At 35.0% G+C, this 25526-nt stretch overlaps 2 protein-coding genes across 2 annotated transcripts; one reads left to right on the top strand and one right to left on the bottom strand.

Annotated features, from left to right (window-relative positions):
* The first annotated feature begins 15755 nt into the window (after positions 1–15755).
* On the top strand, positions 15756–19082 carry LOC111397357 (uncharacterized sugar kinase slr0537-like). Its single transcript, XM_023024250.1, has 8 exons — positions 15756–16035; positions 16677–16940; positions 17040–17111; positions 17225–17263; positions 17428–17535; positions 17702–17799; positions 17918–18029; positions 18577–19082. The coding sequence occupies exons 1-8, from the start codon at positions 15868–15870 to the stop codon at positions 18832–18834; spliced, it is 1119 nt and encodes a 372-aa protein (XP_022880018.1). The 5' UTR covers positions 15756–15867; the 3' UTR covers positions 18835–19082.
* A 2-nt stretch (positions 19083–19084) lies between these two features.
* Positions 19085–23327, bottom strand: LOC111397359 (proteasome subunit alpha type-1-A-like). Its single transcript, XM_023024251.1, has 2 exons — positions 22842–23327; positions 19085–19755 (listed from the first exon to the last, which is right to left on the bottom strand). The coding sequence occupies exons 1-2, from the start codon at positions 23190–23192 to the stop codon at positions 19288–19290; spliced, it is 819 nt and encodes a 272-aa protein (XP_022880019.1). The 5' UTR covers positions 23193–23327; the 3' UTR covers positions 19085–19287.
* Positions 23328–25526: the final 2199 nt, after the last annotated feature.

The following is a 25526-nucleotide window of genomic DNA, read 5'->3' as shown; positions in this document are numbered from 1 at the left end:
AAAATCATATATCTTTTGGTATTCGTTTGGTTTTATTTTCATGGAAATTGTCAATTGAATAGAAATATATTTTTACAATAATTTTTAGAATTTGTTTCCACTACCAAAAAAATTTTAAAAAAAACGTAAAAGTAGGTTGGAAAACCAAGAAAAGAACAATTTCTAAGACAATCAATAAAATGAAATTTCATGGAAAAAGTGTGCTATCAAACACTGCAATTTGGGTGGAAAATGAAATTTGAACTTCATTTTCTATGGAATTGATCCCTATCAAACACACTCTTAATGTTTATAAGAAATATACTTTAATGACTAATTTTAAAGTTCACATATAATTCAATGACCAATAGTGCGATTATCTTAAAAAAGGCCTTTCTGGGAGGGAGTCGACCAAACAGGGAAAAAGAGAAGTAGAAGCTCCAATAATGTTTCAGCGACATCACATAAGGGGAGATAATGTGATAAAGCAGCCACCCCGAAAGACAGGAAACAGGAGAAAAGAGTCATACAGAGGACGAAGCTGTTGGAGAAATTTTCAATTGTTATATATTTGTTCAACAATCAATAAGAACCGAGGTGGAATGAAAATGCAAAACGGAGGCCAAAGTTTGGCCCCATGCGGTCGCATGGCCATGTGTAGGGACTAAGGTCCCGTGAGTGAAGTCCTCCATGCGGCCGCATGGAGTTGTGCCATGCGGTCGCATGGTAGTCCCGCCGTGACCGTTGGAGACAATTGTGATTTGATTTTGGCGGCTTTTCACTCTCATTTGGCACCATTTCGTGATACAATGTTTCATACCTATATATATGTGATTAATGGACATGAAAATCACTATAAAAAAATCTGGAAACATAATACTTCATTCCACAAAAGGATTAAACATCCCTTTTTTTTTTCATATTCATAATTTCCTTCATTGTGTTCTTCAAGTTTTGGGAGATTACACTTGTGCTTTGGTGTTTAATTTCTTACAAGGCTTGTTATAATCCTACAAACCATTTGCCGGAGATCCCTTGAAGCATCCCAATAAAAGGAGAACGGGCAAATACCGTTTGAGGACAGCGATTACGCGTTCGAGGCTTTATATTCATTTTGATCTTCATCTTGTCTATTTTATCTTCTTGTTATTATGGTTTTGGTTTATTCTCCATTTTCCCCGGTGGTGCAAATATTTCCAACATCAATTTGAGATCGCTAAACTCTATTGATCAATGGTTGGTCATTTTCATTTTTATTGTTTTGAATTCTCGTGTGATTTTTTTCCCTCTATAATCATGATGTGCCCTATTCAATAAATAACTTTACTTTTATCTTAATAATTTTATTTGTGTTACGCGATGTTTCTTCCATATTTTGGACCTAACTCTGTAGAAGAATATGTTTTTAGGAAAAATAACCTTAGATCAAAATATAAAGCATCATGTATGGAATATGGGTGGTATGATGCATCGAACAAGATTTCATAATACTTAATTAAGTAATTTAACCAAACCCAATAGCAGGAATCATGCGTTGGCGAATCAAGTGGGTGCGAATGATCACTGTATGTCAATTTCAGTAAGGTTACTACAGGGGATGTCAGTGTCTTACCTTGCAACTCTACCTATCAAGTATCATCTATGGTTTCGATTTAAAAATGCGAACTAAAGAACTTAGAGGCTAGAAGTATATATTTGCCTGACGAAATATGTGATCGTAATATCTTGTGGAGTGGTGAAATGCCTAAAGATTGAATAGAACATTATCAAAGGGCAAAAACGCTGTGAAATTATTTATTTTAGTTAGAGATAACATCTTATACGAATGAAAGCGGGGAATGTCTAATTTGTTCTAATTGATTAAATAATGAGAATTAGATAGAATTAGATAGAATTTGTTCAACAAGATTTTTTCTAATTCTCCCTTTCAGAATTCAGAAAGGAAGAGTGTGAAATTCATCAACTAAGCTACTATGGATTCCCTGAATAAGAACCATTGAATCATCACTAATTCCATCAATAGATAGGCTCGGAAAAGAAGTTCTCACTGGAAAATTAACTTGAAGTTCCTTAATATTGGTTATTTGTTATGGCTAGGAATTTGTTCATTTAATCTCTCCTCAGTGCTTTAAAATCAATGTTTTTCTATTTCTTTCTCCGTTTTTTCTGATATTGGAGTAGATACTTAATTATTAAGCAATCTATATTAAGCCCAGAAGGACTTATATATAATTTATTTAATTTGGGTTAATTGTTAAATCTATGAGAAGAGAAACGATTGATGTCCAGTTGTGGTTCTAAGTTTGTGAATTGATTGATAATTAGAGAATTACTGGAAATTTATAAAATTTTGACAATTTAATCCATTGAATTTTAGTTGTAAATTTGCTTGCTTAAAATTTCTTCTATTGCTTTAGTTTTAATTATTTCAAACAAATTCAATTTTCATAAACTAGGTAGAAAAATAATTAATTTAGACTAGAATAAACTTTCTATATTTTAGAAATCATTTCGGCTCGACACTTTTGTTCACTGTCCAATCGATTCTTGCGCTTGTGAATATAATTAAAATTTCATAACATGTTTCAGCGTCGTTGCAAGAACTGTGTTAGGAAATTAATCTGGTGTTGAGAAGTCTTTCTTTAGTTTCTTTGGTTGCTTTTTTTATTTTTATAGCTATTCTTTTATCTCTCTAATCATTGGTCTTTTTGCATTTCTGATTTTATTTATTGATTTTGTCAATTTCTAAGTTACAAGTTTATACTGTTTATCTTTTTGGTGGTTTATGGTTATAATAGGGGAACTTAGTGGTCTTCAGTGGGAACTTGAGCAAGGGGTAAATCTTTTTGTTTTGGGGTTTTCTGGAATTTGCAAACAAAAACTCTTTTTTTTATTTAGTGTACCTACTTGTGCTGCTGGATGAAAGGAAACTATCACGTCTGATTTTGAAAGGGGAGATCTTACAAACCATGTTTATTTAAAAAAAGGTCATAGGTTGCTAGCAAATGGGTTAGAACTTATAAATAGTGAAATTGAGAAAACAGACTTTTTTTAATGGAAAACTAGCTGCTAATATATAAAAAATGGAGAAGGATAAAGTTGAAAATGAAATGGTTGGAGAAATTTAAAGTAGCTTTTTAAACATTACTATGGTTCATTCTCTAATCTAAGCAATTTATGGATTTAGTATCTCAATGTAGGTGGTGTGAACTTTGAATTGAAACTCAGTGTTGTTGACCATCTAACATCTTTCTGGGATTTGATAACATATAGCCTTATAACCATTTTAATTATTTTTTATGTTGTGTATGAAATATTTGAGAACAGAGTGCATCTGTTGATGGTGTTAAAATTTGTACGTATCTATTTTCTTTTGAAGATAGAGCTCAAGAATCGATAAACACATTGTCAATACAAGCTAATACTATTACGTCTTCACAACAAATGGTTGAGAAATCTACCAAAAGAAGAAGAAGAAGAAGAAAATGTTCATGAAGTTAATGTTATTATTCACATAGAGAATTTTTAGTTTGTACAAAGAGAGGATGAACAATTCTTTAAAGCATAGACGAAATCTAATGAATTGCTCTTAAACTATTCATATCAAGGTTTTAAAAAAAAGGGCATTAATGGCAATAGTTTCTAGAAGTATTAATTCTACATGTTCACGAGTGTTTGATTTCAATGAGTGGAGGAGAGCGATGTCAATTTTTGCAGAGAGCAAGAGTAAAGGAGTTGATCTTCCGAGAATGAAAGAAGTGGACTACACGTTTCAAAGCGCTGAATTTGCCTATGTCAATACAAATATTTCTTAACCATTTGTTCTCAATATGTAACATTATTACCATGTAATGTGTTAAATCATGACATAGCTCTATATTTCAAATAAAATGGAAGAAATGGAGGTAAATAGCGCCAAGAGAAAAATCTTCATACTTGAGTGTTTCACACACAATAGAGAAATTATTCAAATGGTTACAGGGTTCTTCGTAATCTAAAGCATAAAAAGATTGGTTAAAGACTATGTTTTAACAATTAATCTAGATGTACAGCAAAGTTCTTACAGAGGCTTTACAGAAGTTTAAAACATTGCCAATGTGGCAGAAGAGAAAGAGGGAAAACTTTGGTTTTTCTCTCATTACCCGCCAAATTTCACGTTCACTTACGAAAATGAAAGCCCCAAAGCCGAAGTCAATCAAAAACGCTGCTGAACCACCTCTCGATTCAACATCAAAATAAGAACTAAAAAACTCCACATACCACCGACCTCAAGAGCACCGGAGCTGGAGCTCCAGTTCTTCTCCGATACCATTAGAGCACCGGAGCTGGAGCATTTTTCGTGTTTGAGAGAGTTCACTGTCTTCTCCAGCCGGAGCTGGAGCTCCACTTCTTCTCCGACCTGAAAAGCACCGGACCTGGAGCATGTGCCGTGTTTGAGCGACCGTCATTCTTTCCACTGGTACGTTTTCGAGAATTAATTTTTGCTCAAAATGGTCCCCTTTTCCCGTTTGCTTATGTTGGTAGGATTTATGCTTCTGTGGATTGATTTCTAAAATTGGGTGTCTTCATGTGAAAATGAACCATCGAAAGATGAATGCTTTGTCTTAAAATCCAAAATTTTGCTAGTTAAAGAACTGCTTAATTTTCCACGTTGGCTTAACAATGCATTATTATCTTGTCCAGCCAATTTGTTTGCAACACTGAACGTATGGAAGATGGGAATGAAGACCCTTTATTGCTGTGTAATGATGAGATAGTTGGGGATAATATCAACAGTATGGACAGAGAACTATTAGGAGAAGATAAAGAGGTTGCTCCGGATGTCGGTATGATTTTTGATGGGGAAAAAGAGTTGTTTGATTTCTATAAGAGATATGCTTATGCCGTCGGCTTTCCTGTGAGGAAAAGGAATTCGAAAAAGGGTGACGACGGAGTTGTTAGATATGTCAATGTATTAGATCCTAAGACATCGAATAGAAAGGGCGCGCCAAGGAAACTTCGGAGGAAAAGTGCGTTGGAGTCCACTTCAAAGAAGGCTAAGGTAAGTTGCTTTACTAACCTCGTCAAATAGATAAGGAGCTTAGCTACGAAATCTAATTTCTTTCCATGTATATGTATAGGCTACTTCGACTAAATCCAAAGGAAAGAGACCAGCCGTTGGCCGTACCGATATGGAAGAGGTTGCATCAGACCTTCAGTTATCTGGACAACTTCATCATTCTCAACCGACCCCGTTTTCATATTCGCAACTATTGCTGGTAAGTTCACGATTTTCATGTAATTAAATTTTACTTCATGCTCATTTCATTAACGTTGTCATATGATGCAGGGTGATGTCCAAAGCCAAGTGTGTGCCCAACAGTTATCGTCATCCACTTTTATCCTACGTCGTCTACTAATGTCATTTTCAATTCCCAAGGTGAACATGTGTTGATGCCGTGTCATATGTTAGGAACTTCAGCTCCATGTTTTGCTCAGGTAAAGGTTTACCTTGTTTCCTATGCATTTTGGGTGAAAACATTAAATTATCACTGATAATGAAATGGCTGCATTCAATTTTCAGCTCCATGGTGGAACTCATTTCCCAAGACGTTCCCACATTGCAAACGACATTGCTCGTATTCGGCCACTGGTGTCAAATCACAATGATGATGAAATCTCGTATGGGAATTGAAACAGGAGCGAAAGCCATTGCATCTCATGTGAAATTCCTAAATTATAAACATGTGTAGAACTCGGTGTTTTTGTCATTCCTGTTTTGGTTTTATGTCATCCCATATGTATTGATAAACATTTTCAGACATCGCGCAGGGTATTTTCCTATCATTTTGTATGACTATTGTTCATTTTCAAATTTTCGTGGACCTTTATATGGTCATCAATGTTGTGGTTTGGATTGTTTGTTGGGAGTTCTATAGTGGATATGTATGCAAAATGTGGTAGTTTAGTGGATTCTAGGGAAGCAGATGCATGGTTTGTACTTGAAAATGAGCTATGACTTGTCAGGTTTTGTGGGAAGTTCTTTAATTTCCATGTACTCAAAGTGTGGTGTCATTAAGGAAGCATATCTTGTTTTTGATGAGGTTTCGAATAAGAATTTAGGAATGTGGAATGCAATGTTGATCGCATGGTTGAGGAGGGGAAGTATTACTTCAATGGTTTACTTGCTTGGTCGAGCTGGAAAATTGCACGAAGCTGTTAAAATTACTAAAGAAATGCCAATGCAACCAATAGAATCTGTGTGGGGAGCTTTACTAACTGGGTGCCGAATCCATGGAAACACTGAGTTGGCAGGTTATGTAGCTGATAGAGTCTTTGAGTTAGGCCCTATTATCCAATGCTTATTCAGCTGCTAGTAGATATAAAGAGGTTGCAACGGCAAGGAAAATGCTGAGGGACCGTGGAATGAAAAAGGAAACTAGTTTGAGCTGGGTAGAGGAAGGTGATAGGATTTACACATTTGTTGCAGCACATTTTTTTCTTCATTCTGACCAAAACTTGGCAGCACATTCTATCGACAACCAATCTTTGCAATTCAGTGACCAAGATAAGTACAAATGCCATACACAATTTAGAGACTAGTTTGGAAGAAAAATTTAATTCATTCATCATGGTTTACACAAGTCATTCAACACCAACTACATATTTCAATAACAGGAAGTCCCATGCCTTCCATACAAAATGCATATCAATACTTGATTCAGGCTTTCAAGATGCAAAATGAAGCCTTACACATATAAACTGCCTTATACTTGATTCAGCCGACACCCATAACATGGTCCTCCTGCAGCCAACACACACAAACAACCCCTGTTACTTATGAAGCTCGGCCCTTTCCATTTCCAGCCACTTCCGCACTTTCCTTTCCCTTGCGGAAGGTCACATTCAACGTTATTTCGATGTGTCGTTTTTCAGCTATTCGAGCTAGGCTATCGAACAAGATTGGCAACTCTTCATCAACTTTATCTATGGCTACAGGATTCACCACTTCATTCGTTGAACTCGATTCACCACGTGATTCTTCATTCTCCACCCACAAGAAATAGCTACAATTATTACTGCACGTTCTAAATAATCGCCCTTGGTTGTGTCTGTCTTTCTTTCAACTTCAAAGCATTTCTCCCATCCCCATGGACACCATGGACATCCTCGTTTCACTGGACAATCATTGAAGAAGTGCTCTATACTTCTACAAGCATGACAAACACCAACATTCTTCTGTCTCATCCTGAATGCGAATCAAACACCAATGTCATCAGCAGTTCTACAGAGGTGAGGAAACTTAGTTTATTGTTTCCAGAACTTATATCACTCACAGCTTGGAAAGAAGAAAGAAACTACTATTTTTCACAAATTTGGGGTAAATTATGTCGTTCCAGAAGAACCCCAAACTTATGTATTTGATAACTTTAGAAGAAGAAGATGGAGGTGAACATACCTGGCTCTTGTGGACTGACTCGCCGATCGAAGATGGAGAAGAGTGCGGCGTATATGATGGCGGTAAGGTAGAGTGTGTTGTCTGCGACTCTAGTGAAGATGAAGGAGGCGATTTCAGTGTGGGTTTGGCGTGAGATGTACACACTTTTAATGCCACCGGACTAAGGTTGACCGCAACTCGGTACCGGAGGAGACGAAGTGTGTCGTTCCTAGGGTTCCCAATTTTGAACGGAGACGGGAAGGAGAAAAATGAGGGCTGAGGAACGTTTTTTTTTTAGCCTTTTTTCTCTTCCGTTTTTCTACGCCCATTCTGTATGGCCTCTGTAAGACGCGCTTCTGTACGTATAGCGAAACCCCTTTTTTTTTTTTAGCCTTTTTTCTCTTCCGTTTTTCTACGCCCATTCTGTATGGCCTCTGTAAGACGCGCTTCTGTACGTATAGCGAAACCCCTTTTTTTTTTTTAGCCTTTTTTCTCTTCCGTTTTTCTACGCCCATTCTGTATGGCCTCTGTAAGACGCGCTTCTGTACGTATAGCGAAACCCCTTTTTTTTTTTTAGCCTTTTTTCTCTTCCTTTTTTCTACGCCCATTCTGTATGGCCTCTGTAAGACGCGCTTCTGTACGTGTAGCGAAACCCATGTTTTAATTCAAAACTCATATTAACTACTCGTGCTACCGAATGCATCAAACGCTTATATAGGCTAATAAACTAAGGTAATCTTTAAAATGTCTTTCCTAGATTTTATTTAGCTATTTTAGTTTAAACTTTGTTGTGCTTCAACATTTGTGGGTAGCTCCTATTTTCTTGTATGAGAAGTTCTCTCAATTTCACTATTTAGAAGGTTAAGGGTAACAAGTAAGGAAACAATTATGTTAGAATGAGCTAATTTTAAATTAAAATTCAAGTGGCTAAAATTACCAAGATTTTGGAATCTTTCGTTTCTTAACTTGGCAATTCTCTAATTCTCGATAAATCTCAAATATTGGAGTGACGACTTGAAACCAAATTGTCAGATATTTCATAATTATAACCAAAATAATCATATGTTAGATAAGTTGCTTTTCTATTAATATATAGATACTTGTGTATTGACTAATTCTACCAAAAAACACAAAAGTTAATGCACTACACGAACTAGAGGAGGATGAAGAGCTTCCAAATACTTCAAACAAAGGCATTGAATGATGGTCTCGTTGTCCCTCTCATGCTTAACACTGCGAACTGTATTGAAAGCACACTTTAGGAAAGGATGGGGAATATATATAGAACTTCATAGGCTCTTCTTAGTTTGGACTAGGATGCATGTTGACGGGTCCAAGATGGACTAGACGTGATTTAATCAGACCTTTTCCTAACAGAACTAGGAGTCCTAGTGACGTACACCATCCATATGTAGGTGAATCGTCGCTGGAGTACACCATAGCTATGGTGGTAGTAGAAGAATTTTTCTATCAAAAATGTCAAGCCTAAGACTCTTTTCTTGGTGTTGTCACGAGCTAGAGCCTATTAGGGGCTACTCTTTTTAACAAGGTTGATCGTCCTAAGTCTTCATGTGGAATTAAAAGCAATTTAATCTAAGACTCAAATTAACACACGATTTTCAAGATTGGTTTTCTCTAATGTCTTGTGGTGCATGTTAAGGGTGTATTTCGCATCGAATATATATGAAACCATTAATCAATAAAGTTGTACTCTGACTATCCTGTGGACCTTCCCAATTCTAAAATATTCACTAAACAAGGGTTATTATTTGTTCCATGACACAATTCTGTTCATAAGAACAAATAGAATCAAATTTATTCCATATCCGATAAGTAGGGGATGAGCACAAAAAAGTCAATCCGCCAAATCAAACTGAAATCGTAATTTTCAAACCATTGGTTTGGGTTCACATGGTTTAGGTTTTGACCATTTCAAAATTGAACCAAAGTTTGGAAATGATATTTTTAGGTTTCGATTGTTAAAAATCGATAAAATTCCATTCGAACCATTCTCCCAATTTAAAACAAAAAGGAAAAAAAGATTTACCCAAAAATGTATATGGTTTATTAATTCAACTTGTGCTTCAAAAAATTTAGTAATTTACTTGCTAAAGTAAATTTATTTGTTTTACCAAAAATATTGTGGGCGTTTTCAGTGATATGTTCTCTTGTAACTTTCTAGCCACATTTCCATGTTTTAATTGATTTGCAAATCCTTATTTCACTTACATTTAAAAATCTTGCATACTTCACTAAATTGGGTTTTTCTTTTCTTTTTTTTGGGCTAAATAAAGATTAATATTTTTGATGTGGTCCTAAGAAGATATCTTTATTCCTTTCTTTTTCTTAATGGTTTGTGGTGTGTGAGGGTTCGGAATATGTTGACAATTTGATCTAGTATTGCAAAGTTGGTAGATGGTAATGCTGCAAGCTTCTTCAAAAAACTGGTTTTGATTGGGACTTTCCTGAGTAGGTGCATTTAATTTTTTGTCAAAGAGTCAATTGGAGTTGGTTTCAGTTGACATAGGGAAGTAATGTGGAAATTAATGGTTTTAGATAACAAGATGGTTAGAAATCTTTTATTTTTAAGTAATGTTATTCGTAGTCGTTCACTGCATTAGTTACCCATACACATGGCAGGTGATTATTTGATGCATTAATATGGTAGTTTTTTTACTCATTAATACATCAAATAACCACCTGTCATGTGTATGTCATGTAGGACGACTGCCGTAGTGAGCGGCTACAAATTGCATTATTCTTTATTTTTTGAAGAGCAAACAAAAAGAGAATAAAAGCCCCTCCTCCACCCCCCCCCCCCCGAAAAAAAAAAACCCCCCCCCCCCCCCCCCCCCCCCCGGCGGTCTCCAATAGTTCGGCTTCTGGGGCATCCGTTGGGGTTCGAAATGAGCTGCCTTCTTCTTTTCTAAGGTGAATCAACTACTTCCTAGTTAGGACTATCCTATTTCAGCTCTTATACATGGTGTTCCATGGCTCAATCTTTTTACCCAAGCATATCTTCCAAAATTATCCATTCTGGGTAGGTTTTATCGGAGAGTTTATCATTTAGGCCCCGTTTGATTGCATGAAATTTTTCAAGGAACTTGGAATTCGAATTCCAACTTTCACTTTTGGCCCGTTTGATTGACAAAATTTTTCAGGGAATTGATTTTCCATGAATTTCTAGGTACAACACCTTAAAGCGTGATTTTCTACCTTTTATTTTCCTATGGGGTAGGTGGTTTTTGGTTTTCCACCTTTTTTTTCTTTTTATTTTTTTTTTAATTGTTGGCAATGAGAACAAATTTTAGGAACAATTGTAAATGAGGATATCCTTGAAATTGACAATTTTCATGTAAAACAAAGTCAAACGAATACCAAAATATAGATGATTTTTTTGTCGTTTTTTTTTCCTTTTTTTTTTTTTTGGTTGGCAACGGAAACAAATTATAGGAGCAATGATAGAAGTGGATATCCCTTAAATTGACAACTTTCATGTAAAACAAAATCAAACGAATACCAAAAAACACTTTTACTTCAATATTTTTCACGTGAAGAATTATACCAATCAAACACAATAATTTAGAATTCCCAGGAAAACAATTCCTGGGTAATTCAATTTCCTAGAATTCATTTTCTTCTCACCTAAATTCAATCTTCGCAATCAAACAGACCTTTAATGTTATGCAGTTATCATCCAAATTGGTATTTGATATTAGTGGCGTTGAATAGCATTGCTATTGTCTAGAGGACTGACGCTGCACCATTACCAAATGATTACATTGTAACAAAATTTATTGTCAATAGCACAAATTTTATTGTATTTAGGTGACTAAAGAATATTTGTGGAGCCTAGTTAATTGTGAATGCTATGTCCTAGTTAATTGTAATTCCTAGTGTCTATTCCATAGGCAGAAATCATTAAGCTAAATCTAGACATGATACAATATTTTTACCTTAATGATTAATCCACTACATTATAGTTGTTGGGAATCTCTGAAAGATTAGACAGGAGTGGCTGGTTGATGGATCAAGAGCCAAAAGATGAGCCAATCCCGCCCCGTGAATTCAGCTGCTTTCTGATTTAAAAAGCAACAATGATTGTCCACCAATCATACGCCACTTCTGAATTAATGGAATCTCCTCATGTGTCTGTCTGTATTTCTTGGATTCTTTACTATGGTGAAGAACAAGATTCAATGGGCCAACAATTGTTCGTATAAATGGCCAGTTGTTAAAGAATATAGCGTTCTTTAATCTAATCGTAGCTTGAAGTATATGGATTCTAGCTGTCTAGACGAAGAACAAATAATCCTAAAAGTCTCAGCCAATTTGCGTCTAGACAGTGAATTTAGCAAAGACGAGGCACTTCGATACCAAAAGGAACACATTTGACAGGGACAAAAGGCAGCAGGCTGGCTCCAACGTGAGCTTCTGATTGAAGTTGTAGATTGTTGAAACTAGACCTTGTTGATGGTGACTCAAAAGAGTGTTTATGACACGGAAAACCACAATATATAAAACCTTATGACATGGAAATCACTCCCTAAATAGGTTCAAACAAGTATACAGTATGTATGAATAACGTTAACTAACGAAAAATTGAAGTTAAAAATGAGACGCATATGAAAAATGTTAGTATTAAGAAATGTAACGAGGGATAAAGAGTAGAGAATGAAATGTATAATTTAACCATAATAATATACTAAGTTGGTTGCACAACTCGGCTGCTTGATTAGTATTGAATGTGAAGTCCATTAAATTTTGATAGTCAAGTTAGTATTTTTTGAAATTAGACACAATTTCATCAATTGCAAAGGCAAGAGTATTTGGGGAATGATTACAAAGTATTGAGAAATTAACTTGAAATTGTACATGTCGAGGAGGGCCTTATGGAGAATATGGTCAAAAATCCAAAATAGGGTTCGACCAGCAATGTATTTTCCCAATCAAGAATTTTTAGGATTATTAGAAGTTTATATAACCTTTTGTAGATGAATTGAATTCAAATCTTAACCTTTAGAATTAACTTTTGAACTGATCAACTGAAAATAAGGAAAATGTCATTTTGCCCAATAATGTTTGACATGCGGGTGACCCCACGTGAATTAAATATTGCCCAATCCACGAGGTGTGTGTTCAGTCATTTCCTATATCAATTGTTATGCTTCCCTAACTTGATCCTGGAAATAATTTTAAAACTCTTGTTAAGTGATGAAATTGACTTAATATTTTTTTTTTTTTTGCTTATTTTCTTGGTCCACAGACAACTGGAGTAACATGTATACGGCGGATTCCCTTTACCTGCACGCTCCTAACCCAATTCATGTCATGTTCCCATTTGTTTTATTTTACCTTTTAGATATGAAATTGTTTTATTTAGGATCAAAATTGAAAAATATATCCTTAATATTGCTTTGTTCCTTTATCCAATATGAACAATGCTACAGACAATCGAGTATTCGACTAGTTGTCGATGTATCTTCTAGGAACTTTACAAACAATTTTAGTACATTTCAAAATTTGACAACAGCTCACCACCAAATACAAAAAGATTTAAGGTCTTATTCAATTGAAATTAAATAATAAATCTTAAGAGTTTGCATTGACAAGAAGAATTGACGGAGATTTTGCAAAGTCATTGTGATATTATGATGGAGAAAGGGGATTTTTCACTCGAGAAATAGATTACACAAACATGTTTGACACGTTAAAGTAAACGAGATTGGAAAAATATACATAATAATAAATCAACATAGACGAGCCTTCTAACCCTAAGAAGAAAACTCATGACTTCGTCTATGAAAACAAATTATTTCCAAGTGAAAAGTAACATGTGTGACTGTTGAAAGGCGTGCATAGTACATGAGAATTCTGAGTGTCTTCGCTTTATTCATCATCGAAACAAAGTAGATTTTGGCATGATATTTCTCAATGTCTGTTCTTCTTCAGAGGCTGACTAGATTACATGTTCGCAGTGAGATAATTAGTGAAGTCATCTCTGTCTCTGGGCAAGAACCATGCATCTTTTTCTTTGTGTGGAAAACGTTGATCTAATCTTATAGTATGGTACAATATTGTCCAAAATTCGTAGTCAACCTTAGGGTCTAATTATACAGTACACTTTTTTCTCTTGAATAGAGATACTATTGTAGGATATATTGAACATTCATACTGGTATCATATCGTCATAATATATGTATTGAGTGTACGAGAGAGGGCGAAGAAAACTTGTGTTCTTCACGTAGGGCCCCTCCTTCCCCACCGCCTTTTGACCCATGGGCTCTCACTCTACAGGTTCAGTTCGAATGGCATCTACGGATATTAATTCCTTTCTTCAGCAACTCTTGACCACTCATGAGGAGGAAGACTTGTAACGCCAAATAGACATACGTCTCACATCGATGATTGGTCGTTTTATATGAATATGCACTTTTTCTTATTATTATCGCTCTCAACAATAAAGCTTGTAGACCATTCAAATGGTATTTTAAGAATATGCATCAATACCCTCATCTTTCTTGCACTATAATATAAAGGAAAATTCTTCAACTTGGCTATGGTAGGTTAGGACCACCAAGTTAACCTATTTGAATATATAGGGCCCATTCGGTAGTAATTTTGAGAATTGATTTTTTGATCGTTAAGAGAAAAGTGAGGGCCATCTGTGAGAGAAAAAATAAAAAATTACGGTTGGAATAATGAAATAACGATCAAAAAATCAATTTTTTGGAGTGAAAATTTACTTCCAAACGGGGCCATAACAACTGCTTTGATCAAATTGCAGGAATCCGTAATGGGAGGATGCCCACATCAAATAAGATAATAATACTGCAAATACTCATGACTTACCTATATATATATATATATATTTATATATTTAAGTCAATTTATTACCTTCGAAAATTACTTAGCAGTTTCTTTATCAAGAAATGAAGAACAAGCAAGCTTAATGACTTAATCTTCCCATTTAATCTTTCTATGAACAATTAATATAGTATCTAGTCAATATTGTAACCTTTTGCCACGTTAGTTTTCGTATGAGGTGTTTGCTATGTTATTTAGATTGTAGCGAACAATAGTATTCGACTTCTTTTTATTTGACTAGCCATGCCTTTCCAAATTATATTGTCTTGCCTCTTTAAATGTAATCAAAGATGGATCTATCATCATTTACTCTACATAACGTTCATAGAGAAATAAATAATCCTACACGCTACTCTCTCAAAAAGGATAAAAAAAAAAAAAATGAAAGGAAATTCATAAAAGGTCTCGAAATGCAAGGTTGCAATTTTCACAATGCTTAAAGTTTTTTTTATTCTCATTAGGTTTGATTTCATTTCAACTGAATGAATATATATTGTATTGAATGTCAATTCCTATAAAAATGAATATCGACTATTTAATATTATCGATCTTACATTTTAATAATGATCATTTAGTACATTTAATGATAAGATGTATGATACAAAATCTTAGAATTTCATATCACCTAACATCTCATGTGAAGATACATGATAAGATTAAACAATAAAGAAGGATATGCAAAATATTTATTTATATCATGTTCTATCCAATCAAGTCACAACATACAATCTAATTTATCAGAACAAATTATTTCAATAAATAAATCTTGAAATATGAAAATTATGCCATGAATGATATGCATTACCCAATTAGAATATATTTGTTACGCAATAATAATAGATGGAACAACTCATTAAGTTCTTGTTGGGGTTAGGAGTAGGGGGGGGGTTGTGATGAGGGTTGGATAAATGCATGGTCAGGATACATGAACTTGTCACACGTTGTATTTAAGGCATTTCCCTCTCTTAGCAAGATCGAGTGAAATTATCAACATACTTAACATATGGACAATTTATTTAAAGAGACAGGGACATGACTGGAAATCGAGGTCTTTTCCTATTCTGATAATATATTGAATCATTTAATTTAAAAGTTCAAATTATTAAATATTTTCAAATGTATACCATTTAAATAATGGCATTGAAGCTTATAAGCTTGAAATTATTAAAGTGTATTTTTACTTAGATGCTTGTAGAACCATCGTATGTGAAAATTCAAACCGTTCATACATAAAAAAGCAAAAATTTATACTTTTTCTAGCTTTGTCATTTGATCACTTCAAATAAAAGGAGATGCTTTTGGTACGTAATCCACTAAGAACAGCAAGTTGTCCTCTTTTTGGACTAATTTTTCTTTAAATGGGCATAATTAAAGAAAATCACACGATGTAAAATGTAAAATGTTTGAACAATTTCACGATGATTTTTAAAATGCTTTTAGATTGATATTTTAACAAATAAGAAAAAATTAATTAAAAAATCCTAATAGGAAATGAAAGCTTATAAATAGGGAGTACAAGATACAGAGGTGGGGAAGGAAAAACAGTAAGCAAACGAGTTTGAGCTCTACAATTCTTCCATTCCTAAAACCCAATAAAAAATTAAATGGGAATTGAATTTAAGCCCCAAAACAAGAATCAAAATAACAGTATTACCGGTGCAGCTGCACCATTGATTCTGGGACTCCAACCCTCGGCCCTTGTGGACCATGCGGCAAGAGTTGATCGTTCCCTCCTCTCCCGAATTCCCGGCGAGCCTGGCGGTTCTTTTCCTGTATTTTCTCATCCGTCTCCCACCCTTCTGTGCGTTGTGTATGATGCTAATTATTGAAATTGATTAATGCCCATTGTTAGATTATTTTAGTCTTTTGTTGGATTTTATGCTCAAATTAAGAGAAGTTTGAATCTTTATCATTGTTGTGAGTTTGTGTGATTTTAGAAATTGTGTTCTGTGTACAAGATCCACTCTGACGTTTCATGTTCTGTTCTGATGGGATGTTTTGAGCACATTAAGGTGAAAAGAGAAAATTGCGATCTTGAAACTTTTTTAAATACTGGGATCTGGGTGATCATCATCATTGATAAGCTGTATGCGCAGTTCAAAAGTAGTTTATGACTTATTCTTCCTTTTTCTTCAAATTAATTAATTCTTGTTAACTGCATTCAGGTTTTCGATTTCATGTCTCTGAATCCCGACCTATGTCTTCTGGGTGGAGGTTTTGTAATTTAGATAGGCTGTCCAATTCTATTTTATAAATATTTAGAGAGATTAACAGTGATGGATGATGTTTGTGAAAATGCTTCTTCAACCAGAATTTCTTTGTTTAACTTGAAGACCGTTGATCTGGTAAATGATTTTTTTATTGTTCCCCAATAATTGTTTTCATATAAGATTGTACTTTTGGTTTTCCTCAGGTTGCAGCGGAAGATCTGAAGTGCATCTTGGATGAGGTTAATGCACATATTGTTGCTTCACCCGAAACTGCATCTCCTTTGAAGACCATTGCAGGGGGAAGTGTCGCTAATACTATAAGAGGCCTGGCTGCTGGCTTTGGTGTCACCTGTGGTATAATTGGGGCCTGTGGGGACGATGAACAAGGGCGCTTGTTCATAGATAACATGAACCTTTACAATGTCGATATAGCGAGATTAAGGTTGAAGATCGGTCCCACTGCACAAGTGAGCATTGCACTGCTTCTAAATTTGCAGGCTTCTTTTAAAAATTATTAAATAGAAACTTTCATATCCAGAAACCTGATATGTTGATTGCATGGACAGTGCATTTGCTTAGTTGATGAATTGGGTAATCGCACAATGCGGCCATGTCTCTCTGGTGCCACGAAAGTTGAGGTGAATGCCGCATAATTCCAGTCTACTAGTATAAAATAACTTCTTATTTTCAAGGATATCTTCACCGTGCTGTTATGGACTTGTACATGTTTCTTATTCCTATCCTTTTACAGGCCGATGAATTTAAAAGAGAGGATTTCAAAGGATCTAAGGTGAGCCATATCTAGCATGTGGCAGTGAAAGGATGAATGTTTTCATTACTTGCTGATCTAAGTTGTCTAGTACTTTTCAAATGTTTGAACTAAATATCGTCTCAATTAACATTGTATTTGCTTTGTAAATTATTAACACCACTCATTTGCCTTTTGTGTTATAGTGGCTAGTACTAAGATATGCAATTGTAAACTTGGACGTAATTCACACGGCTATTAAAATTGCCAAGCAAGAGGGCCTTTCTGTTTCACTAGATCTTGCCAGCTTTGAGGTAATACCTGTTGCTTTCTTCACTTTTTGGAAAATTGAAGATAGTATCACGACAGATGATCTTGAAATTACGTAATTTCATAATATTCTGATACGTGGAGAATTCTTGCCAAACAAAACACAGAATTGTTGCTCTACAAGTGCTCAAGATAATCTTTCTTTTACAGATGGTTCGGAAGTTTAGGCTGCCACTTCTACAGTTACTAGAGTCAGGGAATATAGATCTTTGCTTTGCCAACGAGGATGAGGCTGCAGAACTGCTGAGGTAGTTCCCAATAAATTTTCCTTTTATTCAACGTTTTTAAAAAGAAATTAAAGAGTTCACATGATGATTATATTTTGTGCAGGTTTTTAAAGTGCTGATATCTTTGATTAATTTGCAGGGGTGAAATTGAACAAGGTCCTGAGGCAGCACTTGATTTTCTGGCCAAACGCTGCCAATGGGCTGTGGTAACATTGGGTCCGAACGGATGCATTGCTAAATATGGAAAAGAGGTCTGTCGGATGAGATATATGATCTCTTTTATCATATTGATTTCTGACATACCCCGAGTTACTGATAAGCAAAAAAAGAAGATACAATAAAAGACGCAACATTAGTGTTAATGATACTGTTCACTGTTTTCTGTTAACTGTGGAAATGGCTAGTACAAGTCGCTATGCAGTGATGGTTCCATAACCCAGTAATATTTTTTTTCCAAGAAACGGTAATAAAGGGGAAAACTAGATATTGACATGAGCATTTTTCATCACAAACACGAAGTTGCTGCACGTGGACTTAAACCCACGATAATCGGTAATATATCCATGTTTGGAAGAGTGGCTAAGATAGTATTGGACAAAATGGAGGAAGAAAAATAAGCTACAAGCTTATTTACTACAGTGTCTAATTGTATCCACTATTGTGCACAAAGTGGCTAATGGCCTAATGCAATGACTGGTTGGTGTCATGTTCATTAGCTGTTTACAAATGTCGATAGTGTTTGTTATTCTTTGTGGCACATATGATTTATATCGTGCCTACAATATGTTATTGTTTTAGGTTGTCTGTGTTCCGGCAATCAAAGAGGCGAAGGCAGTTGATGCCACCGGTGCAGGTGACCTCTTTGCTAGCGGCTTTTTGTATGGATTGGTGAAGGGACTTTCACTGGAGGAGTGCTGCAGGGTCGGCTCTTGCAGTGGTGGGTCGGTTATTCGTTCTCTTGGGGGCGAGATAACTCCAGAGAACTGGCAGTGGATGTACAAACAAATGCAGATCCAGGAGCTCCCCATTCCCGGGCCTGGAAAGTTGTCTTACTAATTAAAGGATTTTGATATGGGTTTTCCTTAGCAAGTTATTTTTATTCTTCCAGTTTGAGCCGAAGGCAACTGCATTTGCATTTCCGAGCGCTGGTTTATTGCTGTCATTTAACCTCTACAGATGATGTACGAAAACCGGAAGACCGGAAGTCTGATTTTGAATTTACTATATATGGAAGTCTTGTAATTCAAACATTGTCTCTAATAGTACCTCCTACTTATCTGCGACAATTTGTGACCAACTTTGATTAAATATAAAATTCAGTCAATGTATTTAAAAGATAAATTCGATTGGGAACTCAAATTGTTTCACAGCATAACAAAATAAATATCCAACCAGAACATATGATATTCCTTCGGTGCCAACTAAATCTCAATGGTCCAGATGTACCAGCACTTTTTGTTTAGGGGACGGAAAGTTCTTAAAATGAAACTATTTCTTGCACAATGATCATCACATATCCATCGGTGCCGCACTTTGATCAACAGGGGCCGCCTGATCGTCAGCAGCAGAAGGCTCATCAACACCAGCTTGATCAGGTGCAGCAGCCTCCTCACCTACTATCTCGAATTCATTGATCAGTGCCTGTACAGTTTCTTGATCCAATATGTGGAAAGCCTCTCCCACCCCTACCACAGCAATTGTGCATACAGAGCTCGTCAATTTTTCTCCCTGTAAGGTTTCCCTCAATGCAAAAAGTGCATCCTTGATCAGATTTTCTCGTGATGAGGCCATGAAACTCACAAACTTGCGCTCCAAATATGTCTTTGCAGCCTGTGACCGAGACCCAATTGCAAAAGCTTGATATTCAAAGTAATTACCGCTGGGACAGTTGTAATACAGATGGGCCCCAGATTCGTCTAAACCACCAACCAGAAGACCAACACCATAAGGCCGTTTCCATGACCGCTGTGTGCAAACCTGCAAAGGAAAATGATCCAGTGGAAAGTAAATAACAAGGATTATATACACGAGAGGCCAGGATGAAATGTTACTGTTAGGAAAAGACAGACAAATATGAAGACGATCCAGTGGACAATGATAACTAGGATTATATACACTAAACACAGAAGGCCAGTATGAAACGAAGTAGTTAACAATAGATAGAAAAATATCTAACTGGATTAAGAAGGGCACATCCCTCCCTCCCTTCACTCTTCTCCTTCTCCCTTACAAGCATGTATGCTTACATACACACTCGTAGTATTATCAAAGACAAAATTCTTAATTGATTTTCCAAGGCAACCAAATAAAATGAGAATCTCACATCTCTGCAACATAGCATCAGGCCTAACACAATCTTGCAAATCTATAGCAGATTCAACATTTGGGAAATAGGCAATAGCAAAAATGCTAACTCATACATATAAACCATAAAATCCCACTGGACAACCACGATTATGCCAGTGACTAGGCAAAAATCTCAGAATTCTCATTACAGAATGGTATAAAAAATTCATTGTACCTATTATCTAAGATTTAATACTGTATTCAATTAAGTAAAGTTAATGTGATCAGACCAGATTGCATCAACAAACTCTGTCCTAAAATTCATTCAAAAATAAGCTACGATTAAAACCCATAAAGCCTTTGCACTTCTCAGTAATTACCACCAACAACGATGATTAAGTCCCGATCCTGTAAAGGCTAATAATAAAAACGTTCACAAGGAAAAAATTCATTAGCTGATTTTCCTTCCTATAAGAACACCTTATTAACGAGTTATAAGCAACATCATGCGCCTCTCTGGAAAAGAAATTCCTGTTTTCCTCCTCTTATCATATTTTCCACATCAAAAAGTAAGCTTTCATTCAGCGAATAAATTACTCTCTAGGACATAAGAAAAAAAAGCTAAAGAACAACAATAATAAGATAAGGAGCTAAAATATAAATAATATTAAGTACAAATTGAAAAAAATCTGAGGCAAGCAGCTTTTTGGCTGTAACTAACATAAACTAGTTCGAACTAGCAAGGCATCTAAATTAAAAACTGAACTGAAATTGAGCACACAGTGTCAAGGCATACTGAGATGCCATCAGTATCTAAAGCATTCAAATATCTATGTACAGTGTTTTCGCCAGATTACGGTATCCACTTGTAGCCTTTAGCAAAGACAACCTCTACATGGTCCATTCCAGAAACAAAAATGTAGCACCAAAACAAGATCTCCCTCCTGATAAATCAAGCAGCATTTATTGAAGAACTAACAACCATTTTTCTTTTACGGTAGAGATCTATCAAACCCATGCCACATAATCACTATAGCCAAAGTTTCAGTCTTACATTTCTCTCTTTATTTCCTTTAAATTCAACTGATTAACAGAAAGCTAAATAACATTTATCTTAAAATCACTTTTCCCTTCAGTTTAGAATCTAGATTTAGCCCTTGTGAAGTTGATTTTTGGAGAAGTGATTTTGTGAAAAGTGAAATTTTTGAAAATTTGTGGTTAAGAAGTGCGGAAATGTTAAGGAGAAATGATTTATTTATTTTTTTTATTTTTTTATTTTTTAAGGAAAATGTATATTTGAAAATGACTGCGGGAAAAAGAGATTACGAAAAAATCAATTTCGAACAAGGGCTTCATAGAATACCCATGTATTCTGTGGCAAACCTGAATAAAAGGAATAGCCAATGTTTCTAATACCTATGTATTTCACCTCTGTGAAGAGGCATGGCCTCGAGGCATTTGGAGACATAGCGTTGAGACAAATCAATATAATAATTGAAAAGCATAAAAAGTACTGAAAAAGATCAAAATAAACCATTTTAAAAAACTTAATAGTCCATCTTACGGCAAATATATAATAAATCAAGTACCAAAAAATAAATATTCAAATTAATAATCATAAAAAACTAAAGTAAAAAACAACCCATAAGTCTCCTATACATTCATCACTACTAGTGGGATCTTTATGAAAACCGTCATCAATAACAGCTTCTTCTCATTCTGTCATCATCCTACATTTGCAATATTGTTGTCTGATCATCCACCCCAACCGACTTCCCCCGTCTTCCATGTAAAGGCAAAAAATAGAACAAAAAACATTTTTAAGTTATAAAAAGATAGCTCAAAAGGATAAGTTAAGTAATAACATGCCTAGAGAAGGCAAAACAAATGGACAAACCCATTAGTTTCCATGAGACTCAGCCTTGAGGCATAAGCCTCACTGAGTACAGGAGTAAGTTCCACTGAATCAAGGCGTAAATCTCACTAATGGCATTTAAAGAGTAAGCTATGAGGCATTTAACTAAAGCTTCACATGAGGTGGGACTCAATGCATAAGCCCCAAAAAAGTTTCTTTAGAAAGTGCAACTCAGGTGAAAATATTTTGAGCTTAACCCCTCTTTGAATGCAGGGATCCTAGTAGTTGGAAATTGCATTATCTGGGAGAAGAAGACTGGATTCCATTTCTCACCCATTCTCTTAAAAGATGTTATGTATCCTAAGAAGCAAACTAGTAAAGCTTTCAGCTTTCCACTTAGATGGATTTTGTGACTCTGTGAGCATAAGAGACACAATCTTTTTTCCACACACGTCCCATCCCAACAGAGTCTTGCTATTTTAACTCTTTTACAAACCCTATTTCTTCTTCCCTTTTTTCCTCACACGTGATTTCCATATTCAATCCAAATCTAAAACACTAAATCCTCAATTACCACTATCCTAAATGTATCACTTATAGCATAATTAGGATCCACGAGCACAGAGGAAACTGAAAATGTAAATAAAAAAGGAAGAACGAATGAATTAATGTTGTAGTTAAAAAGAATAATTGATTATCAGCAGAACTTTCAATGATCAAAGATCCAATAACAAAATTCGCACAATTCCGAATCTAAATCAAAAGACTCCAAAGGTATCCAGGACCCAACTAAATCTATCTCCACAGACCACAATAGATGCACAGAATATGCATATTAGACAATTAGTTACAAAAAACAACAAAAATAAAAATAAAACTAAGGGAATTGGAGTTTTATGAATGAATGTGAATGGCAGTTAACCTGGGCCTTGTCAGCGAGCTGGACGACAAGGCGTCCGACTGGGAGCTGAGACTCGTACGTGTAGAAATAGTTGATGCACTCATTACGCATATAACGGGAGAGGACGCGTCCGTCGGCAGTGAGGCCAGCGATGGCGACTCCTACATGATCGTCAACCTTGAAGATCTTCTTCTGGTGAGAGGAAAGCTCAGAGTTAGCCTTGTTGACGCATGCCAACACCACATGGCTCTTCGATCTCAACCCTATCGCAGCCGAGCCCTGCTTCACCGCCTCCATAGCATACTCCACCTGGAAGAGACGCCCCGCCGGCGACCATGTTGTCACATCGGTGTCGTACTGGTTCCTGAACATTTTGCATACGACGTCGTTGCACAAGGTATGTAGTGTAGATACAGGATTTTGTATGTACTGTCGTCTCACTCTAGTTTAGAATTCCTGGAGGAGAGGGAACAGAGGGTTTTGCTGATTTGATTTTGGTTATCTTTTTCTTCAAGACAAGAACAAAGACTTTTTTTAAATGGATTTGGGCCTCGGATTTACCGATTAAGAACTCGGAGGATCGGCCAACTAGAAATTTGGGCTCAGTAAAATTATTCACGGACATTTGACACATATTATTACTAAGGCCATGTTTGGCACTCATTTTTATCAAAATGCATTTTTTTCTCTCTTCTTTTTAATCACACATTCTTTATTAAAATAATATTACACGTAAATCAAAAACTTTTTCTTATTTTTCAACCACACATTTTTTATCAATTTACTAATCAAAAATTCATTTTCACATAAAAATTCCTACCAAACACCCTCTAAATAATTGTTTACGAACTATTTTCTTTCATTTTGATCACTAAACATTTTTCTGTTTCAAACTAGTCACTTAGCATTAGTTATTGTTTCACTGAAGTCATTTTGTCTAAATCCATTTCAACCATTAATGGCAAAGCCGATGTAACATGTTGTTCTAATCAGTTACTTAGAAGGTGTTTGGTGGATATTAAAATTAGATTTTTAATAGATTGTGATAAAAAAAATTTTGAAATATATAATTGAAAAGTTGTATGACCCATAAAAGATATGATTGGTATAGATTATTTGACTTTAATTTAGATTACAATCAAATTTTAATCCGTACAAAACGGACTCTTGGTAATTATTCTCTTAGTTTTCGTCCAAGTAAGGAAAATTTTAGTCATCTAATGTGTTAGATGTCCACCCAATCAATTCGCTATTACTATTGCTAATGCAACACATTGGCCATTATCCATACAAGTAGTTGTTATGAATCATCCATCCATTGCACCATGCCTGCGACGCTCTGGTACTTGAAAGTTTTGACTCCACATTTTTGCGACTATTATATACTCTAAGGCTATGATGCCGCTAGCTAAATGAAGTCCCTCTTTGATTCTCTTTTTCAAAATTTATTTTTTATCGAATTCATTTTCAATTATGTTTCATAAGATATACAATTTTTATCAATTTTTCAACCACGCATTCTATCAACTTTTATCAAAATTTAATAAAAATATGATTTTTAGCTAAATCAAACAAGGGAGAAGTAAACAAAAGCAATTATAGTGTTATTTTAGGGAGTGGCCACCATGAAACATGATCTTATTGATATCCTTAAAGATAAATATAGAATAAACAAAGGACAAACAGGAACAAAAGTAAAAGTCACATGTAGTTTTTTACCTTTTGCTTTAGATCTTAATTCTTTCATGTCATAATTGATTAATCTTTATGCATCAAGATTCTCTCAAAAGGTTGTTGTTTTAATCATATTTTAGTTCAAATAGATTTATCACTTTAGTTTGATGTCCCCACTAAAGGAGAGAAATAGAGGGGTCAAGATTTTTGTTTTCTTTCATGATAGCCATTTTATTTTTATTTTGTTTGGGATACGATTGGATTTGATTTGATGAATATTAGTATTAATTTAGGATGCGAAATATTGGAATAGTTTGCCAATTCAAAATTAAAGTTTAATACATATAAATGCTTTTGATAAAAACACTTCTTTATTTTGTTTCTTTTGTTTGTATTATAAAATTGTTAGAACAAGTGCTGTCACAAAATAAAGAGAGAATTTTGTGGGTCCCAGATTTTTTTTATGAATATTACATTTTACAAATATTTTATAATGTCTTATAGCGTCAAATAACAGTGGAGCTCGCCGGTTAAATGCATGCTCCTGTCCCGCGTTCATGAAATTCCAAGACCCCAACAATTCTTCGATCTAAATTTCGGGAGTATGCAATTCATCATCTAAATTTTCACTTTTGTGTCATTTTCCTTACTCTTTCTCCCATCTACCTATCAATAAAAAAAGGGCAAGTGTGACAATAAAATCAATTAAACACATTTAGTTGATAATTTCTATACAAATAACTTGTAGGCAATTGAATTGCCTATAATTTATTTTTTTTCCACGTGAATCTTATATTTGTAATCAAACACACCCTTCGTGAACTGAAGTATAAATAAAGGTCTTTTATTTTGAGTTTGCAAGCAAATAAAGGCTTTTGATTTGGTGAACAATAAATCTCATTTTTAGTATTTTTTTTAAACAAGTTCATTTTGATGTAGTTTCGAAGTAAATTAAACCTGATCTATCTATATAAACAAATTGAGTCGAACAATGGACATAATCCATCTATCGAAGCAAATTGAATCAGTCTA

This window comes from Olea europaea, chromosome 7 (assembly GCF_002742605.1).
Source record: "Olea europaea var. sylvestris chromosome 7, O_europaea_v1, whole genome shotgun sequence".
NCBI lineage: Eukaryota > Viridiplantae > Streptophyta > Magnoliopsida > Lamiales > Oleaceae > Olea > Olea europaea.
Note: the sequence above shows the minus strand (reverse complement) of the source record. Positions and strands in the feature narration are given on the sequence as shown.